The following is a 24,995-nucleotide window of genomic DNA, read 5'->3' on the forward strand; positions in this document are numbered from 1 at the left end:
AGTTCCAATAAATGCTCGGCCTAATTTGTGGTATTATCATGCATCTCATAAAATGCAGACAAACACGCCAACTTCTGTGGCTCACAAAGTTAACGTTTTTATTAAATGCAAGGGAGAAATCCCATGGGTGTTCCTTTGCTGAGACTGGATTAGCAAAATAAAATGAGAAATGCTCAGCGTCAGCTATAATTAAGGCTGGGCCAACAGTTGCATTATAATTTTATGCATACGCATTTCTTCCATGTTGAAACTTTGCATAATTTTTTCAAAGTTATTTTAAGCACTCTCAAAGTAAGAGCCCTGGGTGAGGAGCAAACTCACACTTAACATAATCACAGCTGAGGAATGCGGGCCCTTTCCCTAGGAAAGCACCACAAATAGTGTTCTGTACACAGGAACAGCCCCGTGTCGCCCAGTTCCCTAGGGGAGCAGTGCCACCCCCAGCGGACGTGCGGGAAGCCCTGAGAGTATGGGCTCCCCTGTGCAGACCTCTGACACCGCGGCTCCCTCCTGCAAGTCACCGAGGTGGCCCCGGGACTCTCACACGATGCCTCTTTAGTGACCAGGTCTCTGGGGTCGCGTCCGCGTTAAAAACAAAATCCGCAGAATCCTCTCCCATTTCACAGCCACCAGGCTTCTGAGTCCCAGTTTCGTTGGTTTGGGCTGCTCAGGTTCCTCTGTGTGGCTGATGCATCCTTCTTCTTACTTCGGAGGGTAAAGAATTAGAAAACGCAGAACTTGCCAACCACGGCCCTGTCCGCACTGTACCTGCACAGGCAGGAGACAGGCACATTTTCATTTATTACTGTCACAGGCTTGGAAGCTGGCTGCCTGCGCCGGGCCCCTGAGGTCATAATCCAAGGAGACCAAATAAAATAACAGCCTGGGCAGAAACGAAGGCAGATGTGGGAAACATGCACATTTAACTTCAAATTATAAATGCCACTTTATTTATTATGAGAGGCTGAGGCTGGTCTCAGTTATAAAGTCTTCTAAACTTGAAAATTAGTTCTAGAAGAAAGAACTGCCCTTTAATATTCAAACGTGTCCACAGTCCCTTCAAATTCCAGAAGAGATCTTTAAATTTAAGCAAAAAGAGACACTGGGTAAAGAACTGTCCAGACCCCACTGGCCACCCATCCCCAGGTACCAGAATGATCTGGTGCATTCTTCCTGGTAACTGAGATATGAAACAAGCAATAGGTACATTCTCCAAATACTTGGTCTATTCTGTTTTTATACAGGGGAAAAAAGTAATTTTTAACTTGCTTTTTAATCTCATAATTAATGAACGTGAAATTATATGTCACACAATGCTGGGCACGTTTAGAAATAATTAAGGCATGCCCTCCCTCCAGGAACATAAACGAATATTCCATTTTGTTTGTGAGAACCTTATGAAGTGACTGGTTTTATCTGTGGCCTAATTTTGGAGGCTCTTGCCTGAGGAAGGACAGAGAGGTACAAGGGCCCGCGTCCCGGCCAGTGTCCGGGGTAGGGGGGCAGACAGCCCTACCTGACCCTCCCGGCCAGTGCCTAGGATAGAGGGGCCAGTGTCCGGGGTAGGGGGGCAGACAGCCCTACCTGACCCTCCCGGCCAGTGTCTGGGGCAGGGGGCCAGTGCCTGGGGTAGCGGGGCGGACAGCCCTACCTGGCCCCCTCTCACTGTGCTTGGGTGGTTTCCACTTACATTTACAAGGCGGGGAACTCTGAAAGGTCAGGCTGCCTGCCCTTCTCCAGGAACCGGCTCCAGCTGGTGCAGCCTCAGGGTGACCCCGGCAAGCCCAGCGCTTCCCACAGCTCAGCGCTGCAGCATGGGAACAGGCTCCCCCCCACCCCATGGGGCTCCCCACCAGGACGCAGCACAGCGTCCCTGTCCTCGGCCATGCTGGACGGGTCCCCAGGCCTGGGCAGGGCCCGCAGTCCCTGCTCAGCTCGCAGCCCCGCCTCTGCAAACAGGGGTGTCTCCCAAGTGACCTGCGTGCGGCCAGTCCCCTCACATGCACGTCCTCTGGTGGGCGATCAAGGGCCAAGGAGAACTGAACTGGCCTCAGGGGCCTAGTTCTGAGCCGCAAGCCTGAAATTCAGCAAAGTGGAGAGGACTGGCAGGTGCCCGCTCTCCAGTGATCAAACTTGCTTTTTCGGTTTGGTTTTTGTTTTTTGTTTTTCGTGTGTTTTGTTTTGTTTTGTTTTTAATCCAGGAACCCGATTCTTCACATGCCGGCTCCGACCTCGCCTCCCCAGAGAGACTTCCCTCAGACCACCCTCCACGTCAGTCAGGTCTTTCCTGCTCTTGTTCCCGGCCCCATATTCACCTCGGGAGCAATTACTACATTTGTCATCAGGTGCTCAATGGTGTGTTCGCTTAACCTCTGTCTAAATTATTATAAGCTCCAAAAATATTAATATAACAATTCAAAACACAGTTAAAAGCTTAAAAAGATCAACAGTAAATGTTAATAAAGACATTCACTTATGAACTGCATTTCCTATGTCATGAGATCATATCCGGCGTGTTCACGGAAGAAGCCTCGAGGAGGACGTGAACCAGGTCACCCTTAACTCATGCTTCTGGGCAAAACGGATGAGACCGCGAGCAGAAGAAAGGTCGGCTGGGGGCGGCCTGGCTGCCAGCCAACGCCCAGCAGAGAGAGCGCGCCTGACGTCTCCGGTCCCATGATTCCGTCCAGAAAATGGAAATAAACAGCATCTGGGTGGGGGTATCAGGAAGAGAAAGCGGACCCAGCCACGGGCCTGAGGGGAAGTGCTCGGGGAAGGTCCCCAGAGCCCCGGCGTCAGCGGGGCGCCCAGTCGGGGAAGGCGGGGGGTCCTCACCAAGAACTTGCACTCTTCACGTACGGCGTCTCTGGCGCATCCGAATCGCCACCATCACTCCTCTTGCACTTTGAGCTCATTAAGAAGTAAAATAAAGGTGACCCGAGCACAAGCACTGCGACAAGACAGCCGGTCTGACCACCGCGCGGTGCACACGCACCCCTGCATCTGGTTCCCAGCTGTGTTTACTGCGAGGGCCGAGAAGCAAGGGCGCCCCAGGAACAATGAGCTCACCTCATGCCCAGATCTCGGTTTCTAAACACTGTTCGCCGCTAAAGAAACCAGGTCCCCCTGCGGCAGCTCACTCCAGAGCTGGACAAGGAGCGTGCTCTGTGCAGAAAGGAAGCAAGCGCTCGAAGACAGACATGGCGTGTTGAAGGGGTCTCAACGGGCCAAACAGGGGGCGACTCGAGGACCACGTTACATAATGATAAAGGATTATAAACCACTGATGAAGGCGGGAATTCATGTTGTTCACAGAAATATAAACACACATGAAAGAAAAGAGGAAGTTTTTGCTCACAGAGAAGGACAATTAGTAAATGCAGAAGAAGTGACAGAATTAGAAACTCATCATCTAGCAGCCATGATGATGGTAACTGATTCTGGAAAGAATCATCAATAGATGCTACGACTAATGGGCGAAGAAAATCTGGGGAATGACGATGAGCAGATGAGGACACGGTATCAGAATATCGCGTCATGAGACACTGAATTACAAAGGAGAGAACTTGAACCTCACTATGACCCTGACCTCCTCAAACGCAGCATCACCCCCAAGGGGACTAGCCAAAGTCATGTGCCTCCTGACATGATGCCTGCGAATTCACTGTCACTTCTGTGTGTTTTCCCGCCAAAACGGCAGAATCTGAGTGTCATCATGAGGAGACATCGCGCGAAGCCCAAAGGTGGGACATGCTACAAAACAACTCGCTATGTTCTTCAAAATCGTTAACGTCACAGAACACGACGACAACGGAGGAGCTGCGGCAGGCTCGGCGTAACGGGACGTGACAACTGAGTGCCGGACGCAACCCGGGGTTTCCTTCTGCTTTACGCGAAATTAGAACAAGTCTGAGTCAACGGGAGAAACTGCGATCCCAGCTGGTGAACCCTAAACAGCACTGCGCCTGTGCTGCTGTGCCATGCTGACAGCCGTCGTGGGGATGCAGGAGAAAGTCCTGGTTTTTAGAAAACACTGGCAACACTTGTGAGTGGGTACAAGGGTATCGTGTCTGCGACTTCATCCCAAATACATAGTCGAGAGAGGGAGGAAAGGGCAGAGGGCATGTCAGAGACTCTGGGGCTCCCTCAGCCGAACACCTCGCCAGCGGCACGCACGTGTCCAGTCCAGCCACACGATCCTTGTTCCACGTCGTCCCTACTACCTGCTCAGACCACACACACACAGCACGATTTGGGAACCGCGGAGATCAGTCAGTCACCCGAGCTGGTCAGAGCCGCGCACGGAGAGCCCATCGGCAGCCGTGCGGCTGACTCACGAGGCCCTCCGGATGCCAGGGCACCCAACCCCGCACTTCCCGCAACGCTGCCCCAAAGCCTCCTGCTCCTCGGTTCCAGATGCTATGGCTGAGCCGGTCCCCACCTCCCCCGGTCGGTCCCGTTAGGTCAGAGGCTGCCTCTGAAGCCAGGTCCCCACTCTGCCCATCCGGCTTTGGCCCAGAAGCAGTTTGGGGCACAATGTGCCAGCTTCCAGGGGACAACAGCTCGCAGCTCCATTTCGAATATGATTTAAAAGAACAAAGAAAAGTCTGTTGATTACCTGATTTTAAATCTCTGCTTTTATACTAATATATCAAGCATAACCTTTTTATCAGCAAACTCAATTAGCTATATATTTTATGTTCCTCGGGAAAAAAGGGAGGCAACTTCAAATCTGCAATAAATATTTAATGTCTATTTTTTTCACTCCCAGATTATTTTTTCTTTTATAAATTTAATCAAAATCTATCCCACCTTTCCATCCACAAATGTTTTCAACAAGTGAGTACAGACAATGTACCGAGCTACACGATGGAGAGGCTGGATCCAGGTGGGGAAGGGGTGGGTAACAGTGGTTACAGTGCGCCCTGCCCCCGCCGGAGCAGGGGGACAGGCTGCTGTTACGTGACTCGGAGCAGGTCCGGAATCTGGTGAAGAGCAGATCTCCGACCCAGAGCAGGCTCCTTCCACCCGCCCAACTGTTCCAGCTCTTGAAGTCGAAGCTTGCCCTTGAGAAATTTCAAAGACAGTGAAAGTTTAACATGGTAAACAGCTGAGAACAAAGAGAAAACTTAACCCTAGGCTAAATTTCTTCTACATAATTAAATCAGCCCATCTTGATGGGGAGGTTTTCAGAGGCAGCAGCCATGAAATTATATATAAAAGGAGATACTGTTAAGGAGAATCTTTTTGATATACCTAATTCTTCACTGCCCTTGCCCTAGGCAGAAACTCAATTCTACCTAAGGATAGCTATCTTGGAAAAGTTATGTAAATCATAAGGGGAGATAAGAAACTGGAACTGTTTCACAAGGTAAATCAGAAACTGCTGAGAAAGGATGCAGTAAAAAACCTCCAACTTACGGAGATAACCATCTCAGCTAGTTTACCACCCAAAAGCTGGACCTCATCGACCATTCATAACTCCATCCTGTTAGTTACTGCACTGCCTCTCCTAATTAACCTAACAGTCACGCAAAAAAGGAAGAGCTTCAGAAATTAGCTGACCACAGTTTGACGGTGACACCTTTTAAAAATATGATCATTTCTCATTTATTACAGCTGGAAGTGAAGGAAACTACCACAAATGCCCAGGTTTCTTATTGAAACCTGTTAGGTCAATGACGGGAGAGGAGAGGTGGGCAGACCATTCTGTGACTTGCAGTGGCTCAATGACTTGAGAGAGGGGAGGCACCAAATTAAGAAGTCGCTTTTTAAAATGTGGACCGACAGGGGTTCTATGGAAAGGAATCTCACAGGGTGATCTGACCATAAATTCCCACCGAGGCAGGTCCTGGCATAGTCTACGCCCCAGGCCTGTAACTTCTTTAGTGAAAGACAGTGCCTTAAGCCCTGTTCCTTGTTTCTGTGCATCTAGGCCCCCTTTCAGACTCCTGCCTTTAAACTGTCACCACCCCTTCAAGAGAACACGTAATCTTGTTACTACCCTGTAACTACCCCGCAATCCAGCAGTCCCCAGCCTGTTTGGCACCAAGGGAGTGTGCTCCTATGAGAATCTGATGCCTGATGACCTGAGGTAGAGCTGAGGAGGTGATGGGGAGCAGCTGCCTGCCACGTAGGGAGCACCATGCAAAGCTGCTGGCTTGAATGAAGAAGCCAAGAAAGGTGTCCCTGGGTGGCGGGGAAGTGGCACCTAACGGCCAGCAAACATAAGCTCCAAATGTCTTCTCCTGGTGACACTACAGCTCCTTCTCAGTACGAATGGGTAGACTCAGATGAAGCTGGAGAAGGACAGTGTGAAAGGTAAGCCCACGAGCCATGAAGTGTGTGCATTTCACGAAGGGCCTTGGGTTCTGCAAGAAAACCAGGCTGGAAGGGGCAAGAGGCGATCGATCCATCAGCTCACTCATTCAACACACACACACTGAGCACTTCTTATGGTCAAGAGTTTGGATTTCGCGCCAAGCTGGAGGAAGCTGACTTTGAAAGCCTCGGCGCTGCCATTTGAAAACTGGATGAAACTGACCTTTCTGAACTTTTGTTCCTCGTCAGTAAATGACACAGAAATTTGTGTTGTTGGGAGAACCGAGCAGCAAAAAGCGTGAGGTCAGTGCCCTGGAGTGTGGAAGCTACTGTTAATTACAAACGAAGGACCTCAAGCTCAAGGTCAAGGGACTGGCTCTGGTGTTAAGTGAAAGGCCAATCACGGGGCTGAGAGGCGGCCTAATTAGGCCAGGAAGCCAGACGCAGCTGCCTGGAGGTGAAATCTGAACTTAACTTTAAAAGGGTGGGGAACAAGGCCCCGCAGAGCTAGGCGGCAGGTACAAGGTAGACTGTAATTTATCACGGGGCGCGCTATACGATCACCACCGGTAGCAACGCTCCCCGCTCGCATTCATTGCGTCCTCTAGAGGACACCAGGAAACTTTCCACCACGAGCTCGGTTGAACTCGGCCCCTTCCAAGCATCCCGGCCGAGTGCGCGGGTCTAAAGGAGCCCCCCATTTCACAGAGGAGGACGCCGAGGCGCGACACGAAGGAGGCGCAACCACTCGGCCGGAGTTGGCAGCGCCGGGATTCGAACCTCCCGCCCGTGCGGACGCCGGCGATCCGTCGCTGGCGCGCGCCCCATCCCTCCCCGTCGCCCTAGAAACGGCCGCGCACGCGCGCGCACTGCCTCCCCTCTTCCGCGAGCGCCCGTGTTACTTTTTCTGTTTGGCTAAAGCCGGGGCGGCGGGATACGGCCCGCGCGGCCGGGCGTGCGGCCCGGCGGCCCCGCGACGTCCGCTCTCCGCCCCGGGCCGCGGATCCCTCCGCCGCCCGGCGGCCCCCGCGCCTCGCCCCGGCCGCGACCTCGAGGCGGCTTCCCGCGCGCCGCGCCCCACCCCCACCCCGTCCCCACCCCCCACCCCAGCCCGGCTCACCTGCCGCCCGCGTCTCCATGGCAACGCCCCCACCGCGGAGGAAAAAAAAGCCTCGCGCCCTTCCGGGCCCCCTCCCGCGCCGGCCGAGAAGGCGGGGCGCCCCGCTGACGCTTCGCTTCTTATTTTTATTTTTTTAAGAAAAGAGCCGGCGAGCTTATGGCGAATCTGCGGCATCCAACATGGCGGATGGAGTCCTCGCCCTCCTCTTCCCGGGGCGCTGACGCCGGCGTCGCGGACGTCAGGCGAGGGCGGCCCTGCCCCTCGCCGGCGCGGCCAGGCCGGCGCGGCCCACTGCGCATGCTCGCCGGGAGGCCGCGCTCTGCGTCCCGCTCCGCGCGCTCCGCTCTCCGCGTTTTGAGCCGCTCCTGGGAAGGGCCTGGAGTACGGATCGCGGGGTTGGGAGTTTTCCCGGTTCTGCCGGAGCTAATCTATCTACCCGCCAGCCCGTCTTGGACCCACCTGCTATCGAGCCACCGGGCTGGACATGAAAGATTTTAGGGTTCGCGTCCCAGTTCTGCCCTTTAGTAACCGATCTGGGACAGCGACTTAACTTCTCTTGTGCTCAGTTTACCAGTGTGTCAGTCGGGGTGGTTACGGCCTGCCTCCCTCTCGGATCGCAGTTTCCCAAAGTGGGATGCGTTCCTCAGGAGGTACCAGACTTGATGTAGTCGGTGCAGGCACAATTAAGCCACCTCGAACCACCCGCAGAAAGTGCCTGCCTCGTCTCCGTCCTGACTGTCTTGCAGAAAGTCCCGGTTGGGTGTGAGCGCGCCTCTGACGCTTGCTCCTTTCCCTGCTTCTGACCCGGCCTCGCGCAGACAACAGCAATATCTAGCTGAGATGCAATGAGTTTGTCTTCGTTTCCGATATTAGAGTGGTTAGCGCCTCCACCTCCTTCACATCTCTGCTCCGATCACGTCTTCAAGGAGCCCTCCCGGATCACGCCACCTAAAATGACCCCCAGTCACGTATTTTCTGCACAGTATCTGTTACTGTCTGACGGTTTATCTCAGTTGCTTGCTTCTGTCCTCTTGCTCACAGCCTTTTAGCCCCAGAAACCAGAACTGAGCTTGACAGCTATTTTATTGAAGAAATTAATGAGTTGTGTGTTGCTTGAATCTTTAAGGTTATCTTCTGTTCATAACAAATGATAGTGGGTTGGGTGTTTTTTTTTTTTTTTTCATTTATGGTAGTAATAGAAAGTTTTTAAAAATACAACTTAGGTACATTTTAAAAAATTAGTCAACTTACAATGGTACACGTGGTACAGAGACAGGGCAAAAAATAATGTAAAAGCGAACCTCAAGTAAGAAGTTTGGGAAAGACCGATTTATTTTTATGGTCCCCCTGGCGTGCTCATCTTTGCCTGTTACGTCTTTTCCTGGAATACCCTCCCCTCTGTTGTTGCTCAACTTAAACTCTCCTTCAGACGGCCCTGAAGTTCATGTCCATTTGTTCCCACAGCTCTGCTCACACTCACCTTGCGTTCCCTACACCCTCCTATCCCATTCATCTGTCTGTACAGCCCTTTTCCCCGGGAGCTCCTGAGCGCAGAAGCATCACATACGGGTCTTTTTCATCCTTGTTTCCCCAGTGCCCACTGAACAGTTACTGAGTGAACACATGCATTCCCGTTGTCACTTTTTTTTTCAGTAATAAAACTCCATAGACCTGAGCTTCAGGTTGATGCATCTGATTTCTCCGCAGCCTTTCTGCCTTGTTCCTAAATCCTGTTCTTGGGAGATAAAGAGACATTGTAAGACCTCGCGAATTTGCCCAGTCCATTAAACACGTGTTCCGCGGAATCTCCACCCACCGCTGCTCATTTTATCCTCACGATAACTGGGGGGGTTGCATCAGACGGGCAGGATTATCGTTCTTTTATAGACTAAAAAAGGCATGTTCAGAGAGGTTACATGGCTCTCCGAGATCACACAGCAAGGCGGTGAAGACCGAGGTGTGGAACAGGCCAAGCCCAGCGTTCTTCCCACTTTGCCACCATCCCCGATGTGCCCCGACGACCCACCACACCCCCAAAGTGCCATTGCAAGGCAGGGGAGGCTTGCTGTGACACGCCCACCACACCCTAATCGCAGGATCGGTTGTGAGCAGTCTTTCCTTTGGAAATGAGCTGCCCAAAAGCTGCATTGATGAGCTTTCCTTTCAGAACTGTAAATATTTACGATAATCGCTGTTTTGCTGCGAATTGATTCCTGTCAGGAAACGAGAGTTGTTCTGGGTTGCTGACAATATTGGTTTTGTGCTGGATGCCTTTCTTGCAGCAGCATTTAAATGTTATTTATTGATTAGCTGATGGATTGCTCCTGGATGTTGTGACCAAAATGAATTTTGGAAATGAAGCAATTTAAAATTTGTCTCAAAACCCAGTTACCTGAGAATATTATCAAAGGCAAATTTTTAAAAAGCAGTTGTGGACTCAGGCGACGGTCCTGGGTTGTTTGCAGAGCTATGATTTCCTCCATTTTTCCCACAGTATTTTCTTCCTCTTCTATGCAAAGAGTCACTGAGCATCTGTTATTACTGAAAACTGCCCTGGACACAAGCACACAGAAATGACTAAGTCCTTTTCTAAGGGACTAGATTTACAAATGGAGGGGTCAGTCCACCCCGGCTCGTCCGTCACTTTGCTGGGTGATTTGCACATTTTCAATCAGCAAATATCTTTATTCTTTTCATTTGCCAGTAATATCTCAAAATGCCTTCAATTAAGGAAGAGGCATTAGTGGAATTAAATATAAATCGCTCAAAATTATATAATTAATGGCATCCTGCTTAAATGATGGGTCCTGGAGGAAATCAGCCTCCCAGCTGGCCCACTGGGGCTAGCCAGCCTCTCAAAGCCCACACATGAGTGAATTTGTGGCGATAAATTCATCAACGTGAAATGGCATTTAGTTATACAATCAATAATTAATTTACATAATTGAATATATTTGAGCCAATAATTGTATAATTGTATCTAACAGCTATATAACGAATATGCATTTACGTGAAAACAGAATAATTTATATATGTATTTTTATAAGATGCTTTCTCGAAAGCAGATTTTGATAAAGGCTATGTATGGGTGACCTTGGAGTAATGACCCTTAAGGCACAGAGCAAAGATAAAATCAGAGGTGGGGTTAATTACAGTCTGAAGTGTTAAAAATCTAAATAGGCATGTTGTAGAGAAAAGTCCATTTAAAATTGTGTTTAAAAAAGGGCCTAGTGATGTTAGAGCAATGTCAGCCTGTGCACCGTGAACCTGAGGAAGCCTTGTCTTCCCTGGCTCTGTCTTTTCAGAGGCCATGGAGTGCCACCTTGTCACCAGTCGCCTTGTTCCCCCTGCACCCCAGTATCGCTCTCAAGCGTATATTTCATTAGCAGTAACCAGGGCGCCTTCGGAGGGGCATTGCTGAAAAGACCAGGGAGTCGGCCGGAAGGGAAAGGGCCTCCCTCTGGTCAGGTCGTGATGACCTGACCCAAAGCACACCCCAAAGCATAACCGGAGATCAACAGCTGTCAATCTGTAAGTCCAAGTTCAGTCTATGAAGAGCCACGAATCCTTAATGATTAAAGAGGAAGCATCAAAATCACATGTACAAAGATACAATATAAATGTGTAAGTACAATGCTAGATGTAATTCAAAAGGCAAAAATAGGATACTAAAGTAAGTAGGTAAGTTTGGCATATATGAGGTTCTGTTTCTTACTTAAAGTTCTGTATATCTGTTTATGAAGTACTATATCTGTATAAAGTTGAGAAGAGCAGATAATCTTACTATGAGTAAGTCGAAGATTTCCAGAAACAGTAGGAACTGTACCAAAACCAGGAGGGGCAGGTCAAGACCAGTGATCTCATAAATAACCAGGTAGAATGAGAGTTCAGTAATTGATGCTGCAAGATAGTGGATTAGCCAAATGTCCTCAGAGAGCGACTAATGGATTAAACCTGCCATATGACCCTGCTAATTCAAGTGAAATGCTAATGATACATAATGAAAGTAACTGTAAACTGAGGCAGAACATCATGTACCCAAGGTGTAATGCCCTTGGATATATAAAAGTTGCAAAAACTCGCTCATAAGTCCTGTTGACATGGCAAGTAAGCCTGGGGTGGGGGCCGGAGCCCCGCCCTGCACCTGCCTGCTGGCCCCGCAGCCACTTGGGAGGAGTCTGTGCTCCAGGTGAAAATCCACCAGCCAGTCCCCCCGAGGCTGTAAGTTCCATGCACCTCGGAAGGAGATAATATTTCTCTTTTGGGTCTGATATTGCAGTTCTGGAAAAGTACAAAAGTCAGTTTTATAGAGATAAAAGCAATAATGATTTTTTAAAGTAGGTTCAAGTATGGGCACAGTAAAAACATGTGTTTTTAAGGTATTTGAAGCATTCAGGAGACGTTATATTAGACTCATATTGAAACAGGATAATTTGACTAAGCACGTAAATATTTAAGGCAATTTATTTGTAAGGTTTTAAGTTTCGATTCAGCAGTTGTCAGTGTTTAAATAGTTTAGAGAAAAAGTTAATAGATTTATAAGTAATAAATTGACTTTAAATCAACTTAGAGGAGTAGTAGTAACTGGTCCATGAAAAAAAATTGAGGTGGGGATGACCTTAGATCCCAGCGACAGGAAGGGAAAAAACCAGGAGGGCCACCAGAGCTTAGCAGAGCGCCAGGCCCACGGTGGGGACCCAGTAAATGGTGTCTAAGGAAGGGCGAGGGGAGGAAGGGAGGCTGAACACAGAGCAAACCAAGTTGTGAGGAGGAGGAAGCATGCATAATTAAACATTATTCTGTGGCCGTTTTGTTAACAGCACTTTTTTTGGGGGTGGGGGGGGTGGGGACAGCTTTCGAAAGAGCGCGGGCGTCTGGGTGCCCACGACCAGAGCACCAGGTAAGTGGGTGTTTCGCCCACAGAGCGAGGCCGGTAGAAACGTGGCAATGAGGGCGTGCTCTGAGGGACGTCGCCGAGGGACGGGCAGGGAGCGCGCGGCCGTTTGCGAACAGCTTCCGTGGACAGACGCGAGTCGCGCAGGAAGCAGGCGTGGTCCCGAAGGGTCCCGAAGCCGGTCGTTCCGTTCCGCTCTCGGTTCCGTGTGCGGCCAGCAAGCAGACCACTTGCTCTGTGGGACCCAGACGGTCCGATCGGCAGGGATGCTGCCGCGGGAGGGACTGTTCTTGCTGCCAAAGGGCAGAACGGAAACCAAATAAACAATAGTGGCTCCACGGGCCCCGCCCTCTAGAGTTTTCCAAGCCCGTCCATGCTTGCTAAGAGAAGCCTTAGAAGAGAAAATAAGGTAAAAGAGGTCGCATAGGTGGGCCTTAGTCCAGTGTGACTGGCGTCCTTTGAGAAGAGGAGATCCGGGCACAGTCGTGCACAGAGGGACGACTGGGCGAAGACACAGGGAGAAGATGTGCAAGCCGAGGAGAGAGGCCTCGGAATGACACCGCACATGCCAGCGCCTTGACCCGGGACGTCCGGCCTCCAGAGCCGGGAGGAGAGGGGTTTCCGTTTAAGCAGCCCAGTCCGTGGCATTCATTTTGCCGGTCCTAGTGAACTGGTCTACAACCCTGCCTGCACAGGGGAGGGACTGCGTCCTGGGACCCGGACCCAGGAGGGTGCACTGGTCTGGGAAAGGCCACTTCCCAAGACTTGCGGCCACAGGTAGGGACATCCCACCAGCCCTCTAACTTAAGGGAGACTCAAACCGTACTCTCCTTCTGCCCTCTTGACCTCCTGCCAGAGTATCCCCTTGGCCGAACCCAAATAAAGATGCCCCAACTGCCCCCTTTGCCATGCCTAGAGGGTCACGGGCCAAGGGAGCCTTTGGGAAGGTCCCCTCCCTAACCTCACGCACAAGGAGCAGTTCAACAAACGCAAAGTTCACCTGTAACAGGACGAACATGCAAAATTCCTACCACGGGCACATTTATCAAGTCCCTGCAGTGATGCTGGATAGGCTGAGCGCAAGCTGGGAGCCTCGAAAGAAGGTGGCCAGCGGAATCGCAGACATTGCCAATTGCTAAAAAAACACAGTCTGACATGAAAACGGTGGCCAGTTAGGTTTGTCACCATGCTGCCTCGAGCCGTTCAAGCAGATGAACCACGGGGCCAGTCGCAAACCCCTCTATAACCTGGCCGTCCGCTTCCGTTCTTGGGAGTCAGGGGTGGTGTCCGGCGAACATGGCTCCGTGCAGAATCTCATGCTGGCTCAGGCCGCAACCTGCCGAGGTGCCCCAGGGGGAGGACGAGTGACGGATGGAGCCGGCGCGGGTGCTCCTGCCTCCTGGCGCTGAGCAGACATGCTCCGCCAGGTGCAGAATGAGCAGGGAGGGCGGAGGCGTCCCCTCTCTCCATGCCGCTAGTGGTATGGTCTAGTAAATTTTTTGAGATTTTCTGAGATTCCAGTATTAATTTCTTTTCAGTTATAAAATATTTTTCCTGAGGCCAAGGCTGAGCCAGTCTCTTTGGACATTGCCTGGTTCTCCTTGGCGTGTACGGGCAGCCTCCCACGAGGAGGTGTTCGCAGGGAGGCGCTCTGCAGAGGCCGAGGCTGCCGGGCTCACGGGGCGGCTACACCCCGTCCACGCCAGGCATGTGGCCCTGAGCCAGGCGCCCGACCCAGCCAAGATCTGGGGCCACTGCTCTCTCTCGCCAGCGAAAAATGAGCCCGTGATCTAATTAAAGGTTTCCGTAGCTTACAGCAGCACTCCTGAAGTTCGCATTCCCGAGCAAGGCTTTCAAGTGTTAAAATTTTGGAGTTACATTAAAATACACCTGGCACACACACACAACACAATGTCTGTGCTGGCATACTTTAAATTATACATTATTCCCATACTTCTCTTGAATCTGATTTTTTAAAAATTAATTCCATTTTTTTTCTAGTTACTTGTTTTGGAATCTTTTTTAAATGGAAGGGAAGATAAAATATATGACTTTCGCTTTCAATTTTGACGTTGTGGCAATCCATGAATCTCTATTAACTAATCGTCATAGTTAAAAGTTTTAAACAATCTTTAAGTATTTTTCTTAGGAGAATCGTATTATAAGAAAACACATCTAGTCTATCTAATCGTTCCATCTCGCCTAGTACCTTTATAAAGAATGATGACCTGTAATTTACAGACAGATATAAACACAAATGCAGGAGATGAGCTGACCTCACCCGATCTTTCTGTCACAGCAAATTCAGGACATGGGCTAACCTAGAAGGAAGAGAAGGAAAAATGTGTCATGTTTTAAAGCTTGTTTGCGTGGAAATGCAATGCACACCGAACAGTTGGGGGGAAGGATTTGTGTGGATCGGCTCACAAACCGGTGGGCGGACAACTTATTTTTACTAAACGAAACGGCTGAGGCAGTGACATTAATTTATTGAGCCGGGCTTGTGTTTACAGCACTCTGAAACAGAGTCGCCAAAGAACAAATGATCCAATTAGCCTTTGCTGCACACAGACAGCTCAGCATTTGGTGGCTTAAAGCAACGGCCATTTATTATTACAGCCTCATGCCTGGGGGACAGCTGAGGGGCTGGGCTCAGGTGGCTTTCTGCTCCAGGCTGGGACACCTGAGCTGGGGCAGCTCTGCGTCATGCGGGGCACTGAGCTAGCCTGGGCACGTCCTTCTCGTGGTGATGGCGGAAGCCCAAAAGGGCAAGAGGAAATGTCAGATGCTCTTTCAAGTCTCTCCTACAATCCCATCGACCGAAGGAAGTTACGTGGCCAAACCCAGAATTAGTGGGCAGGGAAATACACTCTGCTTTTTGGTGAGAGGAGCCAGTGACATGACAGGCTGCGTGTGCCGCAGGGTGGCGTGCAGAATTAGGACCGTTAATGCAATCCACCTCACGAACATCGCACACCCACCGAAAAACACTTGCGAAGTGTGTCCCCAGAATGTACTTTCTAATGTGCTAGTAGGTGTATGAGTTCTAGTGGGGCTCCGCGGTTCGTGAGCGAGTTACACTCCCTCCGTGGTGAAAGTTCACTCTGCTGGCCTGCCTCCTCCCGGTGACGTCCCCCTGCTTCTCGGTGAACCCCCTTTTCCTAATGAAAAAGATCTTTTACCTAACTACTATTGACGCTATAATTGCCATCGGTGAGCTCTGGGACGCCGAGGCACTTATTCCTGGGCCCTTCGATAAATGTCGGGGGCCGGGGGCTGGATTGGCTGGCTGCCCCTGGGATCCCATCCCACTCGCCGTTCCAACGCCAGAGCCAGCCAGGCTGCCAGGCCTCCGATTCTGACCAGCAACTAACTGCAGCTTCCCTTCCAAACATGGAAAACCCGCTGTTAGACTGGCGGTGGCGGCGGGGTTCCGAGCAACGCCTTCAAAGCGAGTCGGCCTGGGTTTCTAACCCTGGCTCCACCCGCACACGCTGGTGCCCTGGGCCAGATTCTAAAGCTTTGTGCCTCAGCGTCCCCATTTATAAAACAAGGCTGATAGTATCTGCCGCATGGGCTTGTTGTGAGGCTTAAACAAATTAACCCATGATAGTCAGGTTTTCTTTTAAAACAGACAAAGCCCTGTTCCCATCAGACTCCGTGGGGCTTGACGTCTCGCAAACCTAATTAGGATTCCCATCTTCTCCCCCTCTGCCTGGAGTTTTGACAGTGTTCGGGTCAGTTAATTGAGGATGGCGTCTGCAAAATTCAAACATTAGAGAGTCCTGCCATCCCGATTTGCTGACCTGTCCTTTGCTCCTTACAACACACAGTGCGACACTTAGGTCAGGGAGAAAGCAGAAAGGGATGTCTGGGCTGGGAATTATTTGCTGCAAACAGAGTAAATCCTGAGTATGCTGTGGGTGAAACCTGCACTCCCCCGTCTCTGGAGGGGGCAGAGCCCCCGGCCACACTGCCCCAGAGGCCAGGCACGGACAAGTCTCAGCTCGTCCCTTCCCCAGTCACCACCGGCCTCTGCTGACGTCTGTCACCGTGGACGTTTCCCATGACACTTGCCTTTTGAGAACGCACATGGCACAGTTCCAACCTTGTACGGATGCCGTAGGGCGCCCCAGGCGCCCGAACCACAGGGGAGACCCAGGTCGGGCTGGCGTCCCGAACGCCCGGGACATCCTTGGTGTGCAGGAACTGTTTGTCGGAAGAAGGAGAAACTGATGCTCGGGGAAGCCGTGCGAGTTCGCCAGGCAACAGGACGCCGAGGACGTGCAAACCCGTGTTTTCCGGGCGACGTTAGAGAAGCCGGAATTTGTTTTTCTTTTCCTGAGAAAGACGGCGTGAACCCAAAACGGGAGCACTGAATTTCAAATGTTTGAGGGGCTACTATTTGAGGAAGAGCTTCTCAAGACACTAGAAGTGTCCGAAGATGAGCCCGTTGGCCCCGGAGGCAGCTATCGCCCCGTGGCTGAAGGTGTCTGAGCGCAAACTGAGTGACGACTACTGGAGAGAAGAGCAGAGTCAAAATGGGGCAGGGAAGGTGGCTCAGATGGTACAAACCGACAGCGCCGAGTGCTGAGAGGCGTGGAGCGACCGGAAGGTTCAGACTCCGCCTGCAGGGGCCGTGACGGTGCAGCCATTCTGGAAAGCCGGGGGGGGGGGGGGCGGTTTTCAGTAAGGCTGAGCTTCCGTCTACCCCACGGTCCAACAAATCCACTCCTGGAAGGACCCTCGACGGAAATGCACGTGCCCGTCGCGCCCAAAGATGCGCGCGAGATGTTCAAAGCCGATTACTCGTGCTAGCCCTAAATCGGAAACTGGGCAACTGCTCGTTGACAGTCGAATGAAGAAACGAACTTCCGTATGTTCACGCAATGGACTACTCTGCAGAAGGGGTAAGGGGCCAGGCAGTATTTTCAGCTTTGTCGCCTTCGGTCACTGCAGTGCAAAAGCAGCCACAGGCACAGAAACAGAGAGGCACGACTGTGTTTAAGAACAAAGAATTTGCAAAAATGGGAGAGAAGGCTGAATTTGGCCGGCGGGCCCTGGAAGGCCAATCCCTGCAAGACGGTGGTGAGAATGAACAACCTCCACTCACGGCCAACGATACGGATGAAGCTCACGACGCTGGGCAAAGGAAGTCAGACCCGAGAGGGCACAGGGCCCGACCCTGGTTATTTACATTAAGTACAGAAATTGGCAGCCCGGGGTCCAGGGCGCTGGAAGTCAGGGCGGAAGTTACATCTTCAAGGGTCAGACTGGAGGTGGGGAGGGGCAGGCTTCTACGACGTCGTTTCTTTTCTGGGCCCCTAGTGACCAGTGTGTTTGGTTTTTGGAAATTCATCAAGGTGCACAGTTATGGCATGTGCACCTTCTGGGTGTATATCAACAGTTTCGCAATGAAGAAGGTTTTCAAGCAAAAAGTTTAAAAATAAACACGGAGCGGGGGCCGCCGTTGGCCTGTGAGTCCCTGTCTCTGATTCTATGACTAGTCCCTGGTAACGAAGTTAGATGACAGCAAAACTGGAGCCGAAACCCAGGTCTCCAGCCCCCGATAAGGAAAAGGAATTGATACTCGGTGAAGCGTTTCCTGTGTGCAAGTCGCACGCAGCATTCGGTTCTCGTAATAGCTCTCGGAGACGGAACGGTCACGCTCGTTTCTGCAAATGAGGAAACGGGGCCCAGAGAGAGGAAAACTCAGCTGGGACCATCCAACCAGAGAGCGGCAGCAAAATGTCACCAGAACCCGGGCCTGGCTCATCCGGACCCCACGGTCTGTTCTTCAGCTGCTTTTGAAGGCAAAACGTGGAGCTGCTTCTATGAGCATCGCATGAGTGTGAAAATGAACGGGGAGCCCCGCACAGAGAGATATCATCCAGTTACCGGTGGCTTCCGCCGCCCGCCGCCAGGGCTGGGGGCGGCTGCGCTGGCTGCTTCCGGGCGAGCTCCGGCCTGGGCACGGCTGGTCCAGAGCCAGCCTCCCGGGGAGTTTTTGTCTGAGGTTTCTCTCTGTGAAGCAGGGGGAGCGGCTGGGACTGGCCGCGGGGCGGAGGCGAGATGCTGGGTGACGGACGCGGAGCCCCGGCTGGGACACGTGGGGTGGCAGGGGTGGCAGGGGCTTGTCACAAGCCGAGCGAGCCCAGAAACCGGGCACCACGCCCGCCTCAGCTGCCGCTGACCCCTCGCACTGGACTCTACTTCTGAAATGATTCTCCCCTTTGCCCCCCGGCGCCCGCCGCCGGAACTGGTCGTTACAAGGAAGAGAAAGCGTCCTCTTCCTCATCCAACTCGGAGAACCATGCAGGGTGAAGGGCTGCCCTTCGGCGTTTGGTGACAATTTCAGTGAATTCTCCGTCGTTAAAAACTAGGAGGTACATGAGGAAACCTTCCGTGCTCAGTGAAAGGAGCCAGCCTGACAAGGCTGCACGCCGCCTGGTCCCAGCGACACGAGGTTCTGGACGAGAACAGGCTGGGGGCGAGGGGAGGACGAGCAGGCGGGCGCCGAGGGTCTGCAGGGCAGTGAAGCTTCCGTATGACGCTGCGTCGGCAGAGACAGGTCATTCTGCATGTGTCAAGGTCGAGACCCGTACAGGGAACGACACGGGTGCAAAACCCTAATATAAACTGTGACCTTCAGCCAGTCGTGCCGCGTGGACACGGGATCCGCTGTGGACGACGCAGGGTGAGGAGGAGGGAAATGCGGGCGGGGGAGGGGAGCAGGCGCGAACCGCACTTTCTGCTCAGTTCTTCTGTCACCTGAAACTGCTCCGAAGAATAAGTCTATTTCTTAAAAAAAAAAAAAAAAAAAAAATCATAAGTTTATGGAAAAATCTGAATTTCTTGCTTCGTTGGAAAAATCTGACCTGGGAACTCGGAGCCCGGCTTCCGAGGTCGGCCAGGCTCGCAGCGGTCACTCCTGGGGACACGGCACAGCGTCTTCCCCGAGCCCCAGAGAGCACCCCCCAACGAGCCAGTGGCGCCCTTTAGGTGGCTCGTCTGGACCTTGAAGTCGCTGGCGTTCGGGGTTCCTGCGGTAAGACCGGCAGTCGACCCGGGTCCCTCGGGGACCTTGGCGCCCCCGAGCCGCGGGGGCGGGGGAGGGGTGTGGTGCGTGGGCTCCCGGCCCCTCGCTGCGGCTCCTCCGTTACCTGCGGGGCCTCCCGGGCTTTTGTGCGGGATTCGCTCCAACAAAGTGGTCTGTGGGTAACATTCGCGTGCAAGTCCCAGGCCTTCTTTTAACAGGTTGGTAAACTGAGGCTCGAAAAGCCGTGATGAGCTAGAGGTGGTCGAGCCGGCGCTCTGCCTCAATCACCCCGCTGAAGTTCCTTCTCTTAGACACCCCGATTTCCATTAGCGTCTCGTCACTGGGGTTCATCATGGCATCCCCCCTGTCCGACGTGACTCAGATTGACCGCTTCCTGCTCGTGGAACGTCCGCTGCCTGTCCGTCCAGGACCGCCACGTTCCATGGGCCGGCTTCGTCCTCCGGATGCGCTGCTCTTCCCGGCCGCTCTCGATCCAGGGATGAGGCCCAGACGTCGAATCAGAAGACAGCGAAAGCCGGCCGTCCCGGCCAACGGGAGGGCTGCGGGACGTATTCGGAAAACGAGACCTCCGCGTGCGGTCTCACCTTGCGAGGTGCCCGCTCTTGGTACAGAGCGTAGTGCAGGCGGGTGGAGCTCCCCGGGCACCTTCCTGCCCCTCAGGGACTCTGCCTGAGGCTGCTTTCGGGGTTCGGGCCCCGTGCGCGGGGTGCACCGGCCACCTGGTGCGCCACCTGCGCCCTGCTCTGGGCGGCTGCGCCTCACGCTGCTCCCGCGACTCCAGCTGCCCTTAGAGCCTCACGGCCGGCCTCTGTCTTCAGGAGAGACGTTCTCGTGAGCTCGCTGCCTCCCCAGAGTGTCTGTCTCCCGGACGTGCCCTGCGGCCTATCGGCCCCTCGCTTTAGCAGTCACAGCATCCCACGAACATGCATAAAGGAATCGTTACGTGCCAGACTCTGCCGGGAGCTGGTCTTTGTCCCTTTGCGAGGAGAAGATAAAACGTAACTGCAGGGCGGTGTGGTAAACACATCGAGAGAGGGGTGGGCATGAGGCCAGGAAAACACGGGAGGGGGCAGCTAGGCTCACCCCCAGAATTAGGGCAACCGCTCAGAGGACCTGAAACCTGAGCCAAGTCCTAAAGAGCAATGGGGTCCTTGACCGGAGGGCGGGCTCTCCCGGCCAGAGGGCAAAGGTGTGAGAGCTCATCACGTGCTGGGGGTAGGGGAGAAGGCTGGTGCCTCAGGGCTGCCCGCCTGCCCGCAGCGGCTGCCCAGAGCCGGTTTCCAGCTGCGAGGGAGTGGCCAGCGCAGCTGCGCTGGGGGAAGCCGAAACCTAATCCTCTTATCAGATCAGCGTGGCCCAGGCCTGCCTCCGCCGGGCTGCCCTGTGCTTCTCGAGTTTGCCAGCAGCTCACCATCCAGGGCCTGTGAACCACACCTGCCTTTGTTCCGTGCCGGAGTGTGCGGGTAGAAGTAGGCCGCGTGGGCACAGCTGTCCGCTGGTCGCCTGTTCCTACGCTACGATTTATGAGGGTGGCGGCTCCGACTTGGGCTGCCTCACATATCAACCCCGTCATCCTCTCCCAGTGTCCGTGCTGGAAAGATCCTAGAGCGAGAGATTTTATCCGGGTCCAAAGCTTTCGGGGACATGCGAACGTCCGGAAATTACATGCGAAGTTGATTAGGAGGGCCGTTCTCCCTGGGGAAAGGCTCCCAAGATTGCATCAGATCCTGAGGCCCCTCACCTTTGGGGTGACCCCAAACAAAACCTCTCTGGAGGCACAAACTCTCTTTCCCACGAGCACAAGTATGGCAAGGAGCAGCATGGTGACCGGCCCTGAAATCGGACAGTGGGTGTAGCTGATCCCATGTCCAACCAGATGAACTACTTCAAAAGATTTAATTTACTAAAATTCAAGATAAAACAAAAATCGCGATCTTTGGCAACACTTGACTAATTTATCTACCATATTCACAGTTTTAAATGGCTTTTACTTGAGTATTCGGGTGTGCTTTTATATTTTATTCCTTTTTTTTACTTACCAGGGTTTCTTTCGATTTCCTAATTTGTTAGTGAAATACTGAGAAATCCTGCAATCTGAGGGAGAGAGGTTTTTGTTTGTTATAAAATAATCACTCTCTCATGAGGCCTCTACTAAGAGATTAAACGCATAGGATCAGTTTACACTTCACTGGGACAGTATTAAGCCATTATCTTGAAAGTTAAGCTGACCCCTTGATCCCAAGAGGTTAAAACATGTTTTTCACTCGTTGCAGGATTATGCAAAATAAAACACGAGTCAGGATTTTTTAAAAGGAAATTTAACAAAAATAATGTCGAACATTACCGAATGCCAACTCCAAGCCCGTCACTGACACCCGCAGTTTATGACCATGTCAGGAGGTAGGACATTGGCTCCAAGCAGGCAAGGAGGCAAGGTTAAGGCCCAGCCACGGGTCCTGGCAGGAAACCGGGCTCTCGGGTGACCTTACGAGCAGGCCGAGGGCCAGGTGCTGAGGTTCTATTGACCCCGGACATTAGAACCGAAGTCTATTACTAGGGAAGGGTGAAGAGCAGGGCCACGAGCCCGTTATTAAAATTGGAACATTGTAGGAAGGGAATGGAGAAGGCGCGGCTGAAAAGAAATGAAGATGACCACGCTCCCGTCACCTCCCGCAGGCGGCCTTGCTTGTCTGTCCTTCCCACTGCCGACGGGTTCGTTCTGGATGAACTGCACGCTGACTCTCGGCCAATTTTCATGTGGGTCCTGGACGGGCCCAGAGAGGCGTGCGGTGGCTGCGAGCGTCTGACACAGCTACTCCGCCCTGAACCCCTGCCTCTCGGCTCCTAGTCCAGTAACTGTCTGCACGATCGGCGTGTTTTCAATCCTGCTTACTTTCTATGTCACCAGTTATTTAAGCAGAGGACTCGATTTCCTCAAGGCAGGGACCAGATCTCACTCGTGTGCCAGGAGATGTGCATCGCGTTACTCTTCGGGTCTCCTAGCAATTACTGTCCACACACGGTGTGTCCCACTTCATTCAGACACGGCATACAAGGGCGGGCATCCTCTCCATCCCGCTAACGATGCTCTCATCTCGGTTTCTCACCCGCACGGAGAACTCGATCGTTCTGTGAGCATCGACAAAGAAAACAAACCCGTAGAACTTAAATTTCGTGTACCCAACTCCACCGGCCTCCTTCCCCAGCGTCACTGGGCACGGGCGTTGACACCGGGCGGCTCGGCCGGAATGCAGGTGCTGAGCTCCTCCAAGGCTGCTCGGCCTCGGCAAGCCCAAGTCTAGCGAGTTTCTGTCTCCTTATCTGCGAAATGGGATTAATCATGGCTATCTCGGGAGGAGCTTGTGAGGATTCGCTTTTTATTTGATCTGTAATCCACTTGCACATTTCAAAGATCTGAGTCCTGACTACGTGCTGGAGATGAAGTGCCGAGCAAAACCAGACGCTGCTCCTTCTTCCCAGGGAATTTAGAATCTGAAAGGGGAGGCTATTCGGGCCAAAAGGAATCAAATAAATAGTGTACGCTTTCAAACCTGAGTAACCGCCCGGAAGGAAGGCGCACGGCTCCGGCTGAGTGGGTAAGAACTCGCTCAGGTGTTGGGGAGGGGTACAGAGCAAAGGGGTCCCTCAGGAAGGGACAGCAGAGCTGCTAAGTCAGGAGGGAGAGGTAACTAGGTAGGAGCAGGGGTGGGGGGCTGCACTCCAGGCGGAGGGAATGGCGCGTTCAGGAGCCCCGATGGGGAGGGAGATCGAGGCATGGCTGAGGAGTCCCCGGAAGCCCGGTGGGGCGGGAGAGCAGAGAATGATGGAGGGGGTGCCTGGCCAGGCGTGGGGAGCCTGCACTCACAGGCCCTTCCACAGGGCCTGCGGAGGGGACCGGCAAGGCTGAGGCTGCCGGCAGGCAGTCACCTGAGGTCGGCAGCGCCTCCAGGAGATTCGGGGCGGGCGCGACTCCTGCTGACAGAGTTTATGGTGAGTCTTGGGGGGTGGGGGGTCCAGGCGAAGCTGCTCCCCCTCCCTCCTTTAAGTGTCCCGTCCACCTGGGGTCATGCGGAACCACCGCAGGTCTGTGGCTTGTAAATCTCTCTTGGAAGACTACGGTCACCTTTTCCTCACGTCACGGTGCCAGCAATCCAAAAAAAAAAAAAAAAATCGAGAATCTAGAGATCGGGAGTCCTAGTGGCGTGGTAGATGTGCACGTGTGCACACGCCTGGCCACGCTCTGGAATCAGGGCGCATGGGGGGAAGGGAGGGAGGAGAGAGCCGTAGGTGGCCGTCCTCAGACAAGCGGGGCCCAGATCCGGCGCTGGGAGATCAAGGCCGCCTCTGGTTAGCCGCTCAACCAGCCTGCCAAGGACTAGAGCTCACGGCTGCCCCCCAGGAGGCCGGGGGCCGCCGCGCAGCCTGTGAGTCACCCTTGGCACGGCCGGCCGAGCTCCAGGAAGCCAATTAGTGGAACGATGTCTAGGAGCCTGAGCACCACAAACACCAGATGAAAGGGCGATGGCATTTACGGACCAGATCCGACGTGTCCTTGTCGGCAGCCAAGAATGCTTCTGAGAGGAGGCCGGAAAGCCACCGAACCGGAAATGCAAGCTTTCTCCTTCCCCCGCCCCCCCACGAACTACAGGGCCAGGGGCTCTGCACACAGTAGGCGCTCAGGAAGTGAAAAGTACAGTACGATCTACATGTTGAACCCAGAGCCTCTCCACCTGTACTGATTCCTTTCCATCAGAATTCAAACCCAAGTTCTCGCCCCTCAGAAAACACAACCCCCCATCGACCTCCCCCTCTTCCCATCCCCCACCCCGCCCCTTCACAGAGGAAGCTCCTGAGAGAATGAGCTCTATCCTCACTCTGTATCGCATCTGCCCCTCAGATCACCTCACTCTGGCTTCTGCCCCAATACTTGTCTGAAACGTCTCCGGCCACGGTCACCCACAGCCCGCTTGACCTTGAACTCAACAGACCCTTCTCGGAGTCTGCGTTTACCTGCCTCCTCTGCCACGTTTGGTGCTCACCAACGTTCCCGTCTTCTCTCCGTCCTGGCTGCCCCTCCCATCCTCCCATGCGGGTGTCTCCGGGCTCCTCTCCCCCGTCTTCCCTGCTCCGCACGCTCTTCCTGGGTGGCGGAAACACTGACCGTGGACTGAGTTACCAGCTCCGTGCTGATGCCTCCCAACGCCACGTCCCAGGCCAGACCTCTTCGCTGAGCTTGAGACCTAGAAGCTTCCAGGCCTGCAGCAGCAGTCGGGGCACACGGGGCTCAGCCTCAGTGCCTGCTTCTCTTCCTCGCTCTCCACGCAACGGTGACAACGAGGGAACCCGCTTGTCGACTTCTTCCTACCGGCTGGGGACCTGGGGTGCTCTGTCTCCACCCAGGCTCTGCCAGACTCCGGACCGCCTTTCCGCTCTGGGCAAAGCCGGACGCTGGGTTTTTCCCGCAGTGTGGTAGAAAAGGCAAGAGATCGAGACGCAGTGACCGGGCCAAAGCGTTTCTTGCTTCTGTCCGGGTTTCTGTGGCTGCATGCATAACACAGCACAGCAAACAGCGGCTTGAAGCAACACAAACTTACTATGTC

The 24,995-nt window shown here is 53.2% G+C and overlaps 1 protein-coding gene across 3 annotated transcripts in view; it reads right to left on the reverse strand.

Annotated features, from left to right (window-relative positions):
* Positions 1-7,718, reverse strand: part of ZFAT (zinc finger and AT-hook domain containing) — a 92,674-nt gene extending 84,956 nt beyond the window's left edge. Inside the window, exon 1 of one of the 3 annotated variants that reach the window (XM_036233052.1) lies at positions 7,442-7,718. In XM_036233052.1, coding sequence (XP_036088945.1) covers positions 7,442-7,460 — 19 coding nt within the window. In that variant the 5' untranslated portion in view covers positions 7,461-7,718. The remainder of the gene's footprint in view (positions 1-7,441) is intronic. The other 2 variants (XM_016145627.2, XM_016145631.2) reach the window with 2 other exon arrangements.
* Positions 7,719-24,995: the final 17,277 nt, after the last annotated feature.

The sequence above is a fragment of the Rousettus aegyptiacus genome, unplaced genomic scaffold (genome assembly GCF_014176215.1).
Source record: "Rousettus aegyptiacus isolate mRouAeg1 unplaced genomic scaffold, mRouAeg1.p scaffold_m13_p_15, whole genome shotgun sequence".
Classification (NCBI taxonomy): Eukaryota; Metazoa; Chordata; class Mammalia; order Chiroptera; family Pteropodidae; genus Rousettus; species Rousettus aegyptiacus.